At 40.8% G+C, this 15,528-nt stretch overlaps 1 protein-coding gene across 3 annotated transcripts in view; it reads left to right on the forward strand.

The window, feature by feature from the left end:
• SMG6 (SMG6 nonsense mediated mRNA decay factor) overlaps positions 1-15,528 on the forward strand; it is a 191,333-nt gene that overhangs the window by 30,392 nt on the left and 145,413 nt on the right. For all 3 annotated transcript variants that reach the window (XM_032457457.1, XM_032457456.1, XM_032457454.1), the window contains exon 9: positions 12,841-12,902. In XM_032457457.1, the coding sequence (XP_032313348.1) occupies positions 12,841-12,902 (62 nt within the window). The remainder of the gene's footprint in view (positions 1-12,840; positions 12,903-15,528) is intronic.

Genomic DNA, 15,528 nt, shown 5'->3' on the forward strand with positions numbered 1-15,528 from the left:
CAGAATATACCTTTATACATTGCCTTAAATAACTGGCTTCACAGTTTTAGGTGAACATTTTTCTCTTTTCTTTTGCTCATTCAGTTGTGAAACCTCTTTCTCAGGTCAGCTAGTCATCTCTTAGGGGATCAGGATTTTTCCTGTCCCCATTCACGTTGTTTCCATAAACATTTAGTGAGTACCTTTATATGTTAATCATTATTCTAGGTGCACTGCACCTAGAAAGGTAAATATGATACTGGTCCTTCCTTCAAAGATACAGTGTAGTAAGAAAAATGGATATGTAAATAAATGCTGTAATGAAATGTTACAAATGTAATAATAGAAATATGTACACTGTATAGAAGTAATACAGAGGAGAGAGATTAACTCATGATGAACAGGGAAAGCTACCTATAAAGGTTATCTGTTGTTAATTTTAAAGGATGAAGGAAGTTCTTGAGGGAGATGTGGGTAGCAGACTTCTGGCAGAAGGAACAACACGGATAAAAGCATGGTGTGGTTAGAAACTGCGAGTGGTTGCTTCTGAGATTCCTAGCCAAGAGTCTGTCATTAGAACATCTTGGGCCATGGTATAGACATCCACACTGAGGCTGTCTAATCAGTCAGCTGGAACTGAAGATTCATAACAAAGTGGATACTTCTGGGCTTTTGATTTGGCCCAAGCTTAGAAGTGGATCCTTCAAATAGTTCTTCTCTGCTTTATTTTATGCATTAGCAAAGGTTGAGTCATCCTACAGTCATGCCTTCCATCATTCTGGGAAGCTTTCTGAGCCAAGCCAGCTTGGCTTGGGATTAAGTTATGCTTTGTGTTGTAACCATTGGCAATAAGTCCTATTCTTGCTCTTCACACGCACAGTAGGACTGCAACGACTGAAGCAAATGGGAAAGAGGAGTTGGAAAAATACCTTTGTGGATTTGCATTTTTCTGGAGTGTTTCTTTCTTGGTAAAGATACTAAAATCTTATTCTATCTAATGAGATTTTGAGCTGACTTGTGACACAAATCTCCGAGATGCTAGGCCCTAATTTGTAAAAGCAAACTATGTGTAAATCAGTTGACATTCTCTTTGAGGAATTTCTTTGGCATATTTTCTTCTAGACTTCTGGACAGATCTGTAAAACAGTATGGCTTTTAAAATACTTTGAAGTGACATGTATCCAGAGGTTGAATAAGGCACTGGTAGTTGCCCTCAGTGCTCTCTGAGAAGCTGTCCCTTGTGACTCATACAGACTAGGAATTAGATCTTGGTCATGTTCCTAAATTTCATTGTATTTCTGTGAACACATTTCTCACTCTCTTTCCTTGTTTCTACATCTGTAAAATAGGATCTAGTTTATGCCATCAACAGACCTGGCATTTAACCCCAGTGTAGCTTTCTGCACCTAGATGGAGCCCCAGACTTTTAGCTCAGTCACCTTCATTTCTTCCACCTCAGAGCTAAAATCTCGATGCGGATTAGGACATATGGGGCAAAGGGAATTGGCTATGAAATAAAGGCTTTTGTGGAACAGCATAAAAAGTTGTAATTTAAAAGAAAACTTTATTATAGCATTACACACACACACACACACACACACACACACACACACACAAGCACATATATCAGAGCCATGCAGGTTGATAAGTTGTCACAAACTCAGCAAACTGTGTAACCCAGAGTAATTGGTTTTCGGCTTGTCGTTTTCATTCTTTTCCCTTTTTAACTCTTAAGCTCACATTTTCCCTATGCATTTAATAGTAACAGTGACAGGGATAAAGCACTGTAAATAAGGTAGGAAGAAGTTAATACTCATGATTTGCCTGCCTTCTTGTGAGCCTCAGATTGATTTTCATTGTTGAGAGAGGCTAAGGAGAATGAAGAGGAGAATTGGATCAAAGATAAGGAACTTGAAACATCTTTTGAACTAGGTATTTTGGATCTGGGAACCAGCACAGAAAGGATATGACTGACAAAAAACTAGATGGAAGCAGGCCTTCCTCCAGTCAAGTGAAACTGAGTCTCTCACTAAAAGTGCTGTGGTTTTCGGCCTTAACGTTGAACTGTCTGGCTATTGGGGGAAAAGTGACATCATGGCCTGCCTACTCCTGCTGGTGCTTGGGTCCAGCTGGGATGTGGGATCCCACAAGTTCTGCGTTGCCATATTTACAGCCTTGTCTTTGGCATCCAGGTAAATGCCAGGCTGTGCTGGCTCACGTTGTTGTCTACGTGAAGCCCATTTTTATTCCAACAGTTTTCTTCCCTTTCTACTGCTAGCTGCCAGTGAGGTAGAGGTGCCTCTGTTGATAAAGAACAGATACAGAAGTTCACATCCAAACCTGAATAACCATTTTTAACTTGAAACACTTTTCCTAGGAGTTGATGCGCCAGAATCCTTCCCTTATTTGGTGCCTTGCTTAAATCTGAAGCTCACATGAGGTTGTCACAGCTCCCTGTAATGCCTGTTATTTGCTTTTTGGTGCCCACAGCAGAGTGGTTTGTGAAACCTTTTTTGTGACCACATCTTTCTTAAACTGAAGCTTCGTTCTCTGGGTTCTTAGATTAGTTCTTACTCCTCCCTTTCCTGAGAGATTCAGGGGTTTTCCTGTATTGTGGTAGGTGGGTAGGCAGGAGGGTATGTTTTCAGATATTTTTTTCTGGAATGTGCACAGTCCCTTGATGATCGTGTGTGAAAACGCACATATATTCTTTGACTCTTAAAGAACTGTTTCCTCATTAATCAGGCAGATTGTGGATTTATTTAGAAAATTGTTAGGGTTTTAATTTTATTAGCTTTATTACTGCTGTTTTACTGATACGGAGAATGAGCTTTTATTCACTTTCCTCACTTTTCTCTTTTCTCCCTTCTGGCTGGCATTATCCTAGGGTGCAGTTGTTAAGTCCTTCCACCAACTTACATGATATGATCTGGACTGGAAGTATCTACTTCCCTTCATCTGCAAGACTTCTCAGTTGGTTTGGCCTAGTGGACTCTCAGTGAATGATAGCTGGAACCATTGGTGGTTTTTTGCTTGGGGTTGCTTTAGCTTTTGAACTTTGTAAACATCCTCAGTGTCATTCCTGGTTCTGCCAAAAAGGTTGCCTTTTTTAAAGGTGAAAGATAAGAGCTCAGACTCTGGAACCAGACTTGGGCCAGTCACTTAACCTCTCTGTTTTCTCATCTGTAACACAGAAAGAATAGTAGTACTTACCTCACAGGATTGTTCTAAGGTTAAATTGGTTGATAGTCATAAGGTGCTTAGAAATGTGCCTTACATAGAGGAGGTGCTGGATAAGTTTTGACTGTTATTAAGGTGGGTGAGTATGACACACTTGTTACGTTCAGCTGGGAAAACTTTGACTCTTAAAGTCTGAATTCTGTCTCAGTAGCTTAGGGGACTTTTAACTCTAAAGCACACAGCCAGCTCTGTAAATTCAACCTGTGTTTAGTTGGGGGCTGCCCCTAAGCTTCTGAAAGGTGCAATCCAATAGTTAAAATCAGATATTAGGCCACATTCCCACATTGTGTGGACTATATAGCTGGACAGACGAAGTCCAGTCCTTCGCTCGCATCGACTGAGCCTTATTTGTGCTTCAGAATGTCTTTTGCTCCCACCATATGGCAAGCCAGAAATTGTAAAAATATGAGTATTGTTATCTTTGAAGCCAATTCTTGCACATCCATTCATCTCTCCATCCAGCTCTCCACCACTGTTGATAATTCCTGGGTCCTAGGATATACAAACGAATCATTCACTAAAGGACATCTGTCTAGAGCTGTGCGTCTGTATGGTAGCCACTAGCTAGTGGCTATTTAATTAAAATAAAATAAAAAATTCAGTTCCTCAGTCACACTAGCCCCCTTTCCAATATTCATTACCTACCTGTGGCTAATGGTTGCTGTGTTGGTTAGTGAAGATAAGGAACATTTCCATCATCATGGAAAAGTTCTGTGGACAGAGCTGTATGTATACATACAGACATATGTATACATACAGACATGTATGTATATAATGAAGATGTACTGTGATACCTGGTATCACAGAGGTATATGAAAGTCTCTGAGCCTGGAGGATAAAGTGTCAGTCTTGGCCTGGAGGTAGAGGGTTGGGAAGAGGGGTTTAAGCAGGGAGAAGTAGGGCTTTATTAGGTATAGAAAGGAGTGCATGAGGAGGCATTAGGCTGAGGTTGGGCATAGCAGCAGGAGGAACACGGTGAATTTAGGCCACCACAAGTAATTGTTTGTTGCTGAAGGTTAGGCTCTATCAGCAAGAGTGGAGGCTGGGGGGACAGCCAAAGACCAGACTAGAAAAGCTATTTGCCAAATATTTATAGGTTGCCTTCTATGAGCCTGCTGGTTGTGGTGAACAAAATACACAAAGTCCTTGCTATCATGGGTGTGTGTGTATGTAAAAATTGATGATAAGTGCTATAAAAATGAGATAAATTAGAGCAATGTTTCTCATCTGGGGAGCTTTTAAAAATCCTGATGCCCAGGTCTCACCCTCATGCCAATTAAATCAGACTGTCTGGAGATAGAAACCAGGCATCCGTCTTTCTAAAGGATTTGTAGACAATTCCAGTATGCCATAAAGATTGGGAACCACTGGGCTAGAGAGTAAATACACAGGCCCCTGAGTGGGAGTGTGCTTGGCACATTCAAGCCACAGAAGGCCTCAGGAGTGAAGAATGATTATTACATAGGCCTCTTATAGGCCATTGTAAGGACTTTGGCTTTTACTCTGACATTGGCTGTGGTTGCTTCTCACCCAGTCTCTTGGGCTGGAGTGGAGCAGATGGAACTGCTGTTACTCAGGATCAGAATGCTTAAATTCTGATAGAACTCTGTTTTCCTTTGAATAGCTTTGGGTTTTGCCAGATTACCCACCTCAAAGGAAGATATTTAAATTCTCATAAATAGTAATGAGTATCTTATTTCTCCCCAGCATTAATATTAGTACTGCACTGCTTTTCTTGTGAGTTTTTTCTGTGTATTACCTGGATAATCAGTTTTATCACTATCAAATCTATATATTTTAATAGGTTCTTCAACAGTCTCTTACTGAATATGTATTAAGTACCAAGCACCATGCTAGACCATTTAAAAATATTATTAAAAGGAAATAAGAATATCCAGATTATCTCTGAAAATGAAATCAGTGTTTCACTTAGTTTAAGACTTTGACGTGGTTCTAAAGACTTCTACTCAGTACTGGGCCACTGCTGGTCTCTGTAAATTGAGTTACTCAGAACTTGAACCACTAGGGGTTAGGGACAGGGGTCTTGATTGTCTCAGTGTGGAATCATCATTTTCTTTTGTCTCCCCTTTCTTCTCTGTCTCTATTGGTATTGGATGATTACAGCAGCTTCTTGACTTGTCTCCTGGCCTCCAAACACTTGACCCCATCGAACTTCTCCCCCCCCCCCAAAAAAACCCCCCAAATTTCTAAACAGTAGTCAGAATGTCCTTTTGAAAATGGAAGTTTTCTCATGTCACTTCCCTGCTCAAAACCCTTCAGTGGCTTTGGTTAAGATCAAACTCTTTAACAAGGACTTAGACAACTTAGCTCACCCTATTTCTCCAGTCTCCCTCCTGCAGAATCACTCACCTGGCCAGGCCAGTCTACCACATACCACCCTTGGGACCATCATACATGCTGTCCCCTTTGCTTATGTCACATAGGCATGACTCTTTACCCCTTCCAAAACCCACTGATTAATTTACTGAAACTTCAGTTTTCAGTTCAAAGGTCTCTTCCTCTGAGATCTCTGATGCCCCTGCTGTGGAATATATAGCACCCTGTACTTTCCCAATCATGGTACCTTACAATTGTATCACCCACAGAGCAGGGGTTATCTCTGCCTTGTTCTCAGATCATGCACAGTGTCACATACCTAGAAGATGCCAAGTAAATTTTTGTCGAGTGAATAAATTAATGGGTGGACACAGTATGAGAGGGACCTCACCATCCTCAGCACTCTTTTGACCCCTTCATGTAAAAGATGGTTTGAGCTTGTGTATGTGCCTTCGGAAAACTATTTTCTGGTTGCCTACCTGATCACCAAATGGGAGCCTCAGCCATTTCCTTTTCTTATTGTGCCGTGCAAGGGTGTCCCAGCTCCTTTATTTTTTGGGTGGATGGGCATGAGAGTTCCCAGGCTCTGAGAGAGATGAGTCAGAAAGAAGAGTCATTCAGAAAGTAACCCAGTCAGAGCAACAGTGTTGTCCTTTGGCTGAACTTTCTCTGTTTCTCTACATACCTTGAGATGCTAAGCTGGTGGCACTTCTGAGCTGTAGAATGTCAGACCAAACAACATAGGGATTCATTAACCTTAATTTGGCACTTTCCTTTGATTAGGGATGTTGGAAAATGTCCTGGGGCCGTCTAGCCTAAGTGAGATCTTTATTGGGCTTGGATGTGTTGTGTTTCCATCCAGTCACTTAGCCCCATAGTGGCTTTGAAGGTAGAAACCTGGAGAGCCCCATTTATATTTGTCTGTAGCCTTTGGGGTGTTTGAGTTCAAAAGCTTTGAGAGCAGCAGTCTTTTGTCATTTGATGGGTTTTGTGTGTGTGTGTGTGTGTGTGTGTGTGTGTGTGTGTGTGTGTGTGCTGTCATAGAGTAGGATGGTGTTTGCTCATAATCTGGCAAGAAAGGTTAGATTTAGTTATAATTGTAATTTGTGGGCTTTTAGAATTAGGAGGAACGCTGTGGACTGGTGATTCCCCTGAGGTGGTAGAAGGGAGGGTAGGTATCAGAACATCCTGGGAGGTGGGGCTTCTTTTAAACAGCCCATGAGAATCGTTGGTGTTTCCAGTATGTGTGTGGTAGCCCTCAAATGATGTGCAGGTAGAGACATTTTTTGAGACCCCAGTGTTATTGGTGAGTTCAGTGATCAGCAGACTTTTTCTGTAAAGGGCCAGATAGTAAATAAGTGTGGCTATATTTCAGTAGAACTTTATTTGTGGGCACTGACATTTAAATTTCATATGATTTTCATGTGTCATGAAACATTCTTTTGATTTTTTTTCAACCATTAAAAAATATAAAAAAATTCTTATCGTAGCTCATGGGCCATACTAAAAACCAGGTGGCAGGCTAGATTTGACCCTTGGGCCATAATTTGCTGACCCATGAACTAGCCCACTGGTCCCCGGATCTGGCTGTCTTTCCAAATTACTTGGAAACCTTTTGAAAAATGCTGATTTGCTGTCCCCTTCATCCCCCTCCCCATGTCAGGATTCTGATTCTGTAGGACTGGGGAATTAGCATTTTTTGCAAAAGCTCTTCTTATGATGAGCACAAACTCAGGGTTATGGAATCACTGATACTGATCTCATGCAACCTTCTCATTTTATAGTTGAAGAAACACTTAGAAAGTTGATGTGACTTGTCGATAGTTATATAGCAAATAAATGGCATAATCAAAATTTGAACCCAGATCAGTGGTCTTTGTTCATACTGTTCTGCACTACTCCCTCCCCCAGTAAACAGATGAGCAATAAATACAGAATAATCACAAATTCATAGTTCTTTCTTTTTTTTAGACCTAGTGCCAGTTTCCCTCCTGAGAGCCAGCTGGGTACTCTAAGCTCAACTGTCCCTCTGCTTGCTGGCTGGGTTTTCTGGAGCTGACTGCTGATTTGACATTTAGCCCAATTTCCCTGCAGTCTGCTGGCTTTAAGTAGGAGAGATAATGAAGTAATAGCAAGTAAATTGCTTTAATGTAAGACTTTGTTGAGGCATCACTAAGCTGCATCGTGAGAGTGAGAGCTGTTGTTTCAAGGGTACATTGGTTTTAAGTGGCACATTTTATACTTGAATTCACATGGCTCAGATCCAGCCGTCTAAGTAGGACATCTCTACATGGAACTTGGGCTTAATTAGAGCTAATTGAGCTGTCATCCTGCCCAGAACAGTTCAGAGGTGAAGAAACTGAAGGTGAGGAGTAATCACCATACCCACTCCACCTCAGCCTCAGTGTGGCTCTTTGGTCCCAGTAAAGGATTTGAGGATTGATTGTGTGATTTGCTCTCTCCCTACAAGGCATTTGAGTCTTGCTGCCTGCCTGACTTGCCTATGCTACTTTCTTTATCCGTATCCTGGAAAGAGGAATACTGCAAGTTCCAGCAAACAGTTTTTATCCCCGCTAAATGTCGCGACACTACTGACTTACTGATAGTTTTCCACTTACTGATAGGTTTGTGTGCCCTACTTCCTCACTTTCTCCATCATCTCCTTAGACCTCCCTGCCGCAGACTTTCCCTGGCTGAGGGGTAGTGGCAGTAAGGGAAACACAGTGCCTCCTGGCACCTTCAGAGCCTGTAGGCCTTGTCTTAGGTTTTGGAGCGTAAATGGGGAGTTGGCAAGTTGGTATGTTATTTATTTTTTTGTACTTGGACTAGAGGTTCTTTGGCTTTGGGGACTGTGTCTTGTTGGTTTGCTTTTGATTGCAGCTGGAAGGGGAGCACAGGGATGAAGGTGGGCAACTTCACCTCTGTGCTCACATTCTTCTCCACCTTGTGAGCTCAGTGCTTTAGGGGGATGGGAAATGGGCTTTGATGGCAGGCTCAACAATTTACTAACAGGGACATTGAAATTTGGTGTTCACCTACGTAGTCTCATATCTAAGAGGATACAGCCACCCTCCCTTTTCTTAATTGAAGTGTAGTTAACTTACAATGTTGTGTTAGTTTTGGGTGTACAGCAAAGTATTTCAGGTATACATCTCTCTCTCTCTCTCTCTCTCTCTCTCTCTATATATATATATATGTATATATATATATGTATATATATATAAAATTTCTCAGATTCTTTTCCATTATAGGCTATTACAGGGTATTTAATATAGTTCACTGTGCTATACAGTAGGTCCTTGTTGTTTGTCTATTTTATATATAGTAGTGTGTGTAAGTTAATCCCAAACTCCCAGTTTTATCCCTCCCTCCCACTTCTTTACCCTTTGGTAACCATAGTTTGTTTTCTATGTCTGTGAGTCTATTTCTTGTTTGTAAATAAATTTATTTGTGTCATTTTTTTTTTAGATTTCACATATAAGAGATATTGTATGATATCTGTCTTTCTCTGTCTGACTTATTTCACTTAATATGATAATCTCTAGATTCATCCATGTTGCTGCAAATGGCATTATTTCATTCTTTTTTTTATGGCTGAGTAATATTCCATTGTATGTATATATGTGTGTGTGTGTATACACATACCACATCTTTTTTATCCATTCATCTGTTGATGGACATTTAGGTTGCTTCCGTGTCTTGGCTGTTGTAAATAGTTAGAGCCCCCTTTTAAAACAACAAAGTTTTTGTTTTTGTTTTTAGTACTTGGTATATAAAAGTAGAGACATTCCAGATGAATAAATTAGAGGATGATCATTTATGCTCACCAAAACACTTTAAAGATGCGTGTTGGAATTTCTCTTAATACTGAGTACTCCTACTATCCTTAAAATGATTCCCTTTTCAGAAATTTGGTTTTCCACACAACTTTTTGGAAGCAGGAACAACTAGTAGGAATTAAAATCGGGTGTATTTCAGAATCCTCTCCTCTGATGTTGTCTTACTGCCTCTGAGCAGCTTTCTCCTTCCTTGCTCCACAGCTCACAGAGAACTTAGGCCGTTCTGGGTGATAATAACCAGGGCTTGAATAAGACATTTATTCCTCAAAGTGCTTTAATTTGTATTATTTCATTTTATCCTTTCAGCTCTGAGTTAGGTAACATTAGTGGTGGAAATTCCATTTCACAGTTGAGGAACAACCCAAACCATTTTACTCATAATTCCACAGTTAATGGTAGGACAGACTTTATTGTGAATGCCCAGAGACCTACCCATCCAACTATTGCCCTTAGTGTCTCTTTGGGTCACTGCTTTTAGAAGGTACAAAAGGCTCAGGAGTCCATGATGAGTTGGTTTTGGACTTGAACCAAAGAGTTAATAATTCTCACGTTGCCTTTCAGGGCTGCACCCAGGAAGCATTTTTAGTTTCTGGTGAACAGTATGTGCCAGGAAGATCTGGAGGCAGATACTCTCTCCATTCAAGGAGTAACAGTGCTTTCTTTACCTGAGTTATGAGCATCTGAGTGTATTGTTAAGAATCAAAAAGTTCCAAACATGGAAGCAAATCCATGGTGATGTGTTGGAGAGGGAGGAACCTTCAGACTAACACCTTCCTTACTGTGAACATGGTATCAGCTGTTTTCCAAAAGTTCTGCCTCAGCATTTGCTGACTTCATATTATTGTATGCAATGTTGCTTAGTCCCATTTTGATCAACGTGTAACAAACCTAGTTCCTCAGTATATGCCTTTACCTCTCTCTAGAATGCATCTGCACTTCAGCTCCTTTCTTACTCGAAATGTTGTTGGTGACAAATAAAGAGAAACTATGTTTAGGGTAACAGGTACTTTCAGACTAAAAATAAAGCAGTGGTTCTCATTAACCAAGGTCAGAGAGAATGTGTGTATAGTTTGAAAAGTTCCCTAAGACTCCCTTTACTATCACTAGTTGAAAAATAATGCATTGAAATCCACGTTCTACTAGATGCTGCTAAATACGGTAACAGCAGTATGAATTCAGGTAACTGAGTAGGTAGGCTTCATCTACTATCCTAAGAGAAAGATCTTTGGGAAAGATAGCTAGAACCACAATTAAAAAAACAAAACCTCTTGGTGCACTCATTTTAGTCCAGGAGGCATTGTGGGTTACACAGTATGAGTTTCCTACTTAATGGGTAAGGAAAACTTAAAAGTAAAACTGAACTGCTTTTTTAGTTGCCCTTATTAACCCTTATCGACCCTTCATGAATAAGCTCATCTGCTCTCTTACTAAGATAGATGACAGTTTAAGGGGAGGAGAACTGTTTTAGAATCAGAAGACCTGGCTTCAAGTTCTAACTCTTCCGTTTACTGGTTTAAGTTGCTTAAATTTCTGAGCTACCTTGTGGCTTCCGGGAAGGGGTGGTGATTAGCTTGAATGAGATGGGTTAGTATCTTTTGTTTCTACCAAGGTACTCTATACGTATAAATATAACCAGCTTTAAAGGACTCCTCCTAGTTATGGATGAGTTAACCAGTTTATGAAAGACAGTTTGAAAAAGGGACAATAGAGTTAAAACAAGAATAGAGAGAGAATGTATATTTTTACTTTTTCATTCTGAAATAATTTCATACCCATAGAAAATTTGTAAGAATAATACAAAGAACTCCCTTATATCCTTCACCTGGATTCTCCAGTTGTTCACATTTTAACAGTTGCTTTTGCATTCATTGGAAGAGGATATTCAGCTGACAGTTGGGTGTTTACAGCATGCCAGGCATGTGCTTTTACTTGCTTTACCTCATGTACCAATCCCTTAATTGATAGGTACTATTATCTCCATTGTGTAGAAAGAAAAACAGGGAGGTTAGATCAGTTACCTGAGATCCCACAGCAGGTCAGTGGCCGAGGTTTGACGAGTAAGTCCTTGTTTTTCACCACCTTCCTCCACAAGTAGATCTAATGCTTAGCATTCTAGCTCAAGGCCTTGCTGCTAACAGTGGTGGAACCATTGGCCATTTGTTTTGCAAGATTTCCTTATCTTTCCCTTCTGTTCATGGAACCCAGTGTCTCTGGCCCTGACTCACCTCACTGTAGAGACAGATTACCTTCCATGAAGTATTCTGAGCTTTTTAACTACAGAGATCAATGTTTAATCTAGTATTGCTGATTAAATGTAATTTGTTTAAGCAAAAATAAAGACTGAAGCGTGTATGCAGAGTTTGCAGTTGAATGTCATTGATGAAGTGAGAATGCCCTCCCTTCCCCAAACCCAGCTTCCATAGGAAATTGGTGGAACTGTCACAATTTGATTGATGGTCTGTTTTGCAAGGGTGTAAACCAGAAGAGTTTTTTCCTCTTGGGCAAAGCATCCATGGGTGCTGGACTGTTCTTTGCCCTAACCACCCCCTGGAGAACAACCCCCTCGTCTTCCTGTCTGATTCCATGGGTATTGCTTCCAGGAGACCAGGGAAGATGACAGGGTTTAAGTCTTTAGATTATTTCCACTTTTCTTTGGAGTATTTTTTCCCACCTTGTTTTCTTCAGAGGAATATCTCTTCTGAGTTTTGATAGAAGTAGATTTTCTAGAACCTTGAACTGAGAGTGCAAATTTGTGGTAGCTTATGGATGTGAGCAAGATGTGGCTGGCAAATGTGTGTTTTTGGCTTGACTAATGTTTAATTTTTTTTTCATTAGTAGCCAACATTTAAAAGCCAGGTGATTTCACATAAAAACCCAGCTTTTGGCTTTTCTTTAAAAGAGAAAAAAAGGAAATATTTGAACCTTAATTTTAAAAGCTGGAAAAGTACAATTTGATGAGCTGGTTACTGGTGGGTTACCTTACCCTGGGTTACTGAAGAAGAGTTCTGCTTTTTGGGTAGGTAGAGGAAAACAGCTCATAAATAAGGTTGGAACTTATCCAAGATCATTATCACCCTTGTCCTTGTCAGTGTTTCATTTCCATCATTATGGGGCCAGAGTGGCCCCTAGATGGTAGAGAGCGGCAGTATCTTCCTTATTTCCCGGCTTAGTTGAGATTCAGGGCTTCACTCCCTGCACACAGGCAGCACTGCCAGCAGAGGGTGCTGTCCGCTCACTGAGCTTGCTGTCATTTTGGCTCAGCTGAGCAGCAGCTGTTGGGCATGGGCCCTGGGTCTGTGTGAGAGTTTGGGCATGTTCATTTGGTTCCCATCCCTAGTGCCCACCCCTTAGACCCTGGCCAGGTTATTGTGTCACTAGGGACTCTGTTCAGTAACAGGAAACTGGGGAAAGTTTAATTGTTTTCTCCTCTCTTTTTCCCATGCAGCTGAACAAAAGGTTCATCCTCAGTTTTCTCCATGCCCATGGGAAGCTGTTTACCCGGATTGGGTAAGTGTGCAGGATGTTTATTTTATTTTCCTACATTACAAGTCATTTTGGAATTTAATATTGTTAGCAACTAGACTGTGTTTGTAACTGAGGGCACAGGGTGTGAATTCTTACGGGCCTCCACCTTCTCTCCTCTTCCCTTCTTTCACTCTCCTACTGAGCTTGTGAAGTTTGGGAAACATTCCTCTCTAACCCTCTGGCTCCTCTTTCTCTACCTTTACTAAACCCCCCTTTTAACCACAATCTTTTCCCAATCCCTCCCCCTACTCCTCCACCCCAATCCCTCTGGGTTTCTCTTTCCTCTGCCTTCCGGCTTAGCCCCTAGTGAGCTCCTCAAGGAAGTCATGCTTAGTCCCTGGGTGCAGCTGCCAGGGGTCCTCCTTGGGGGAAAACTGTCCACTAATTTTCCCTTAAAGAGAAGAGCAGCATTTTCTTTCTTCCAACATTTTCTCTTTCTTCCTCCTGTGCTCAGTTTTCTGCACCATATTGCTGATCTCAGTAAATGCTAAGACTTTTCTATGGTTTCACCATCCACCCTGGATTTCCATATAAATCTCAGGGAAGGTGGTGTGTGTGAGACCCTGTTACTTGACCCATTAAATCTCGGGAAAGAGATCAAGTTTTGAGTATTCCTTTGGTGGATCAGAGTTTCTCCCCACTGTGTAAAGCTGGTGCTCCGATGCTGAATGCCTCAACAGTCCAGGAGAGGAACGGGTGGCAGTGCCCTCAGGTCTTCTGTGCATTTTAACATTTTCTAAGTTGGAGATTTTATTGTGAGCTCCTCTTTGAGGTGATTTGTTTTGGGTTATAGATTCGTCAGTTGTTGTCAGTGTTTCCCTTTCACTTTCTGTCATAACCTTGTAAGTTTATCTGTGATGCTCTAGAAGTTTTCCTGAGTGGGAGAAGCTGAAAGGCTTTGTCCTGCTTGAAGAAACACTGTTCATGGAGGGTGAACTAGAAAGTGTGCCTATTACATATTCATTTGTCATCAACCTGGGCAAGAGTGACAGGGATGGCCATAGTTTTGCTTTTGAGATGACTCGGGAAACTTGGAATAGTGCCAGTAAATGCATCTCCATTAGCAGAAGTAAGTGTAAAGTAATTCACTCAGGAAAAGTAAACTGGGTGCATCAGTAGCACCCCCTTTCACCCCACCCTCACCCCAGCCCCATGTTAGCTCTACTCTGGCAGGAGGTTTTGCTTAATGCTGCTGTATCCCTGGTGTCTGGCATGTAATAGGTGCTCAGTAAATATTTGTAGGAATGACTGAATCATTACAAGAAATGGATAGATTGTGAAAGACTGGAGAGGAGGATCTAGTATCCTAGTGGGTCACAGTAGACCCAGGCCAGTCACTAGCGAGTAATGTAAAACTGCAGTTACAGGGTGGGTAAGATGATACCAATATCATTTCATAAAATAGCACATCGTAGCAGAAGTACTGTTATGCTGCACTTTAAAAATAGGTGCTGTGGTTCCTTATCTCTTTATTTTTTTTAATTCTCATTTTTAAAATCTTTCTTTCCCTTACTACTTTTCTAGCCATTATTTTCTCTCCTTTTTTCCTTTTCCTGTGTTTGTTCTTTAAATTTTTATGTGTCGTGTTTGCTGTAAGCCAGGACTTCTTAACCTCTGTACTATTGATATTTTGAGCCTTATAATTTTCTGTTGTAGGAGACTGTTTTGTGTAGGATGTTTAACAGCATCCCAGGCTTCTACCCACTACATGCCAGTAGCATTCCTTCCCCTCACCCCCAGTTATGACAGTTAAAAATGTCTCCAGACATGGCCAAATGTTCCCAGGGCCAAAATGCTCCTGGTTGAGAACCACTGCCCTGGTCTTTCTTAGTTTTGTTAAGAGACTTTTGGGACTAAAAAGGTTGTAAATCTCTGTCCAGAATATAGGAATATTTAGAATATATTTTTTTTATCAGGTTAAGCATTAGTTAGAACCTTATATTTTCCTCCCTTTTAAAATTCTCATGTTTGGATACATACATTTTTGGAGGAAGTTTTAGAAGGAACCATAATAATGATTAAAAAGCTATGAAATTATTTCTGAGATGAAAAAATTAATCTTAAAACAGTTAAAGTAAAAAAGGTTTGTTTAGAGACAGTTGTTGGGGTACCCTAACTATGTTTAAATATGAAAGGGTCATAACCAGATAGTTCTGATTTCTGTGGGACGACGGCAAGAGAAAAATAGGCTTATGTTGCAGCTGGAGAGGTTTGGGTTAGGTGTAAGAAAATTTTGCACAGGGAAGATGTTCAGGAATTTTCTTCTCTGGAAGCCTTTAAAAAACGAATGGATTATTTCATTTGTCAGAGGTGGTTTGCTGTGGTCCAGGTGGTTTTTCAAGATCTCTTCCATTCCTGCATACAACATATTCTGTTGGCAAAAAGATAAGGCGAGTCTAGTTCCACCTTCATAAACAGTGAGTGGTAGTAGTGTTCACATGAGGAAAGTGTATGTAAATTCTAGGCACTCCAGCCCCTCCGTGAGTATTCCTCTTGTGCTCTCCAGGAGGTGCAAAGAGAATTGAGCCCCATATTTATTCTGGAAAGCAGAAACAGCAATAACTTTCCTATTGGAGAAAAAAAAAGCATAGAAGTCTCTAAGACTAGA

Source organism: Camelus ferus, chromosome 16, assembly GCF_009834535.1.
Source record: "Camelus ferus isolate YT-003-E chromosome 16, BCGSAC_Cfer_1.0, whole genome shotgun sequence".
In the NCBI taxonomy this organism is placed as follows: Eukaryota; Metazoa; Chordata; class Mammalia; order Artiodactyla; family Camelidae; genus Camelus; species Camelus ferus.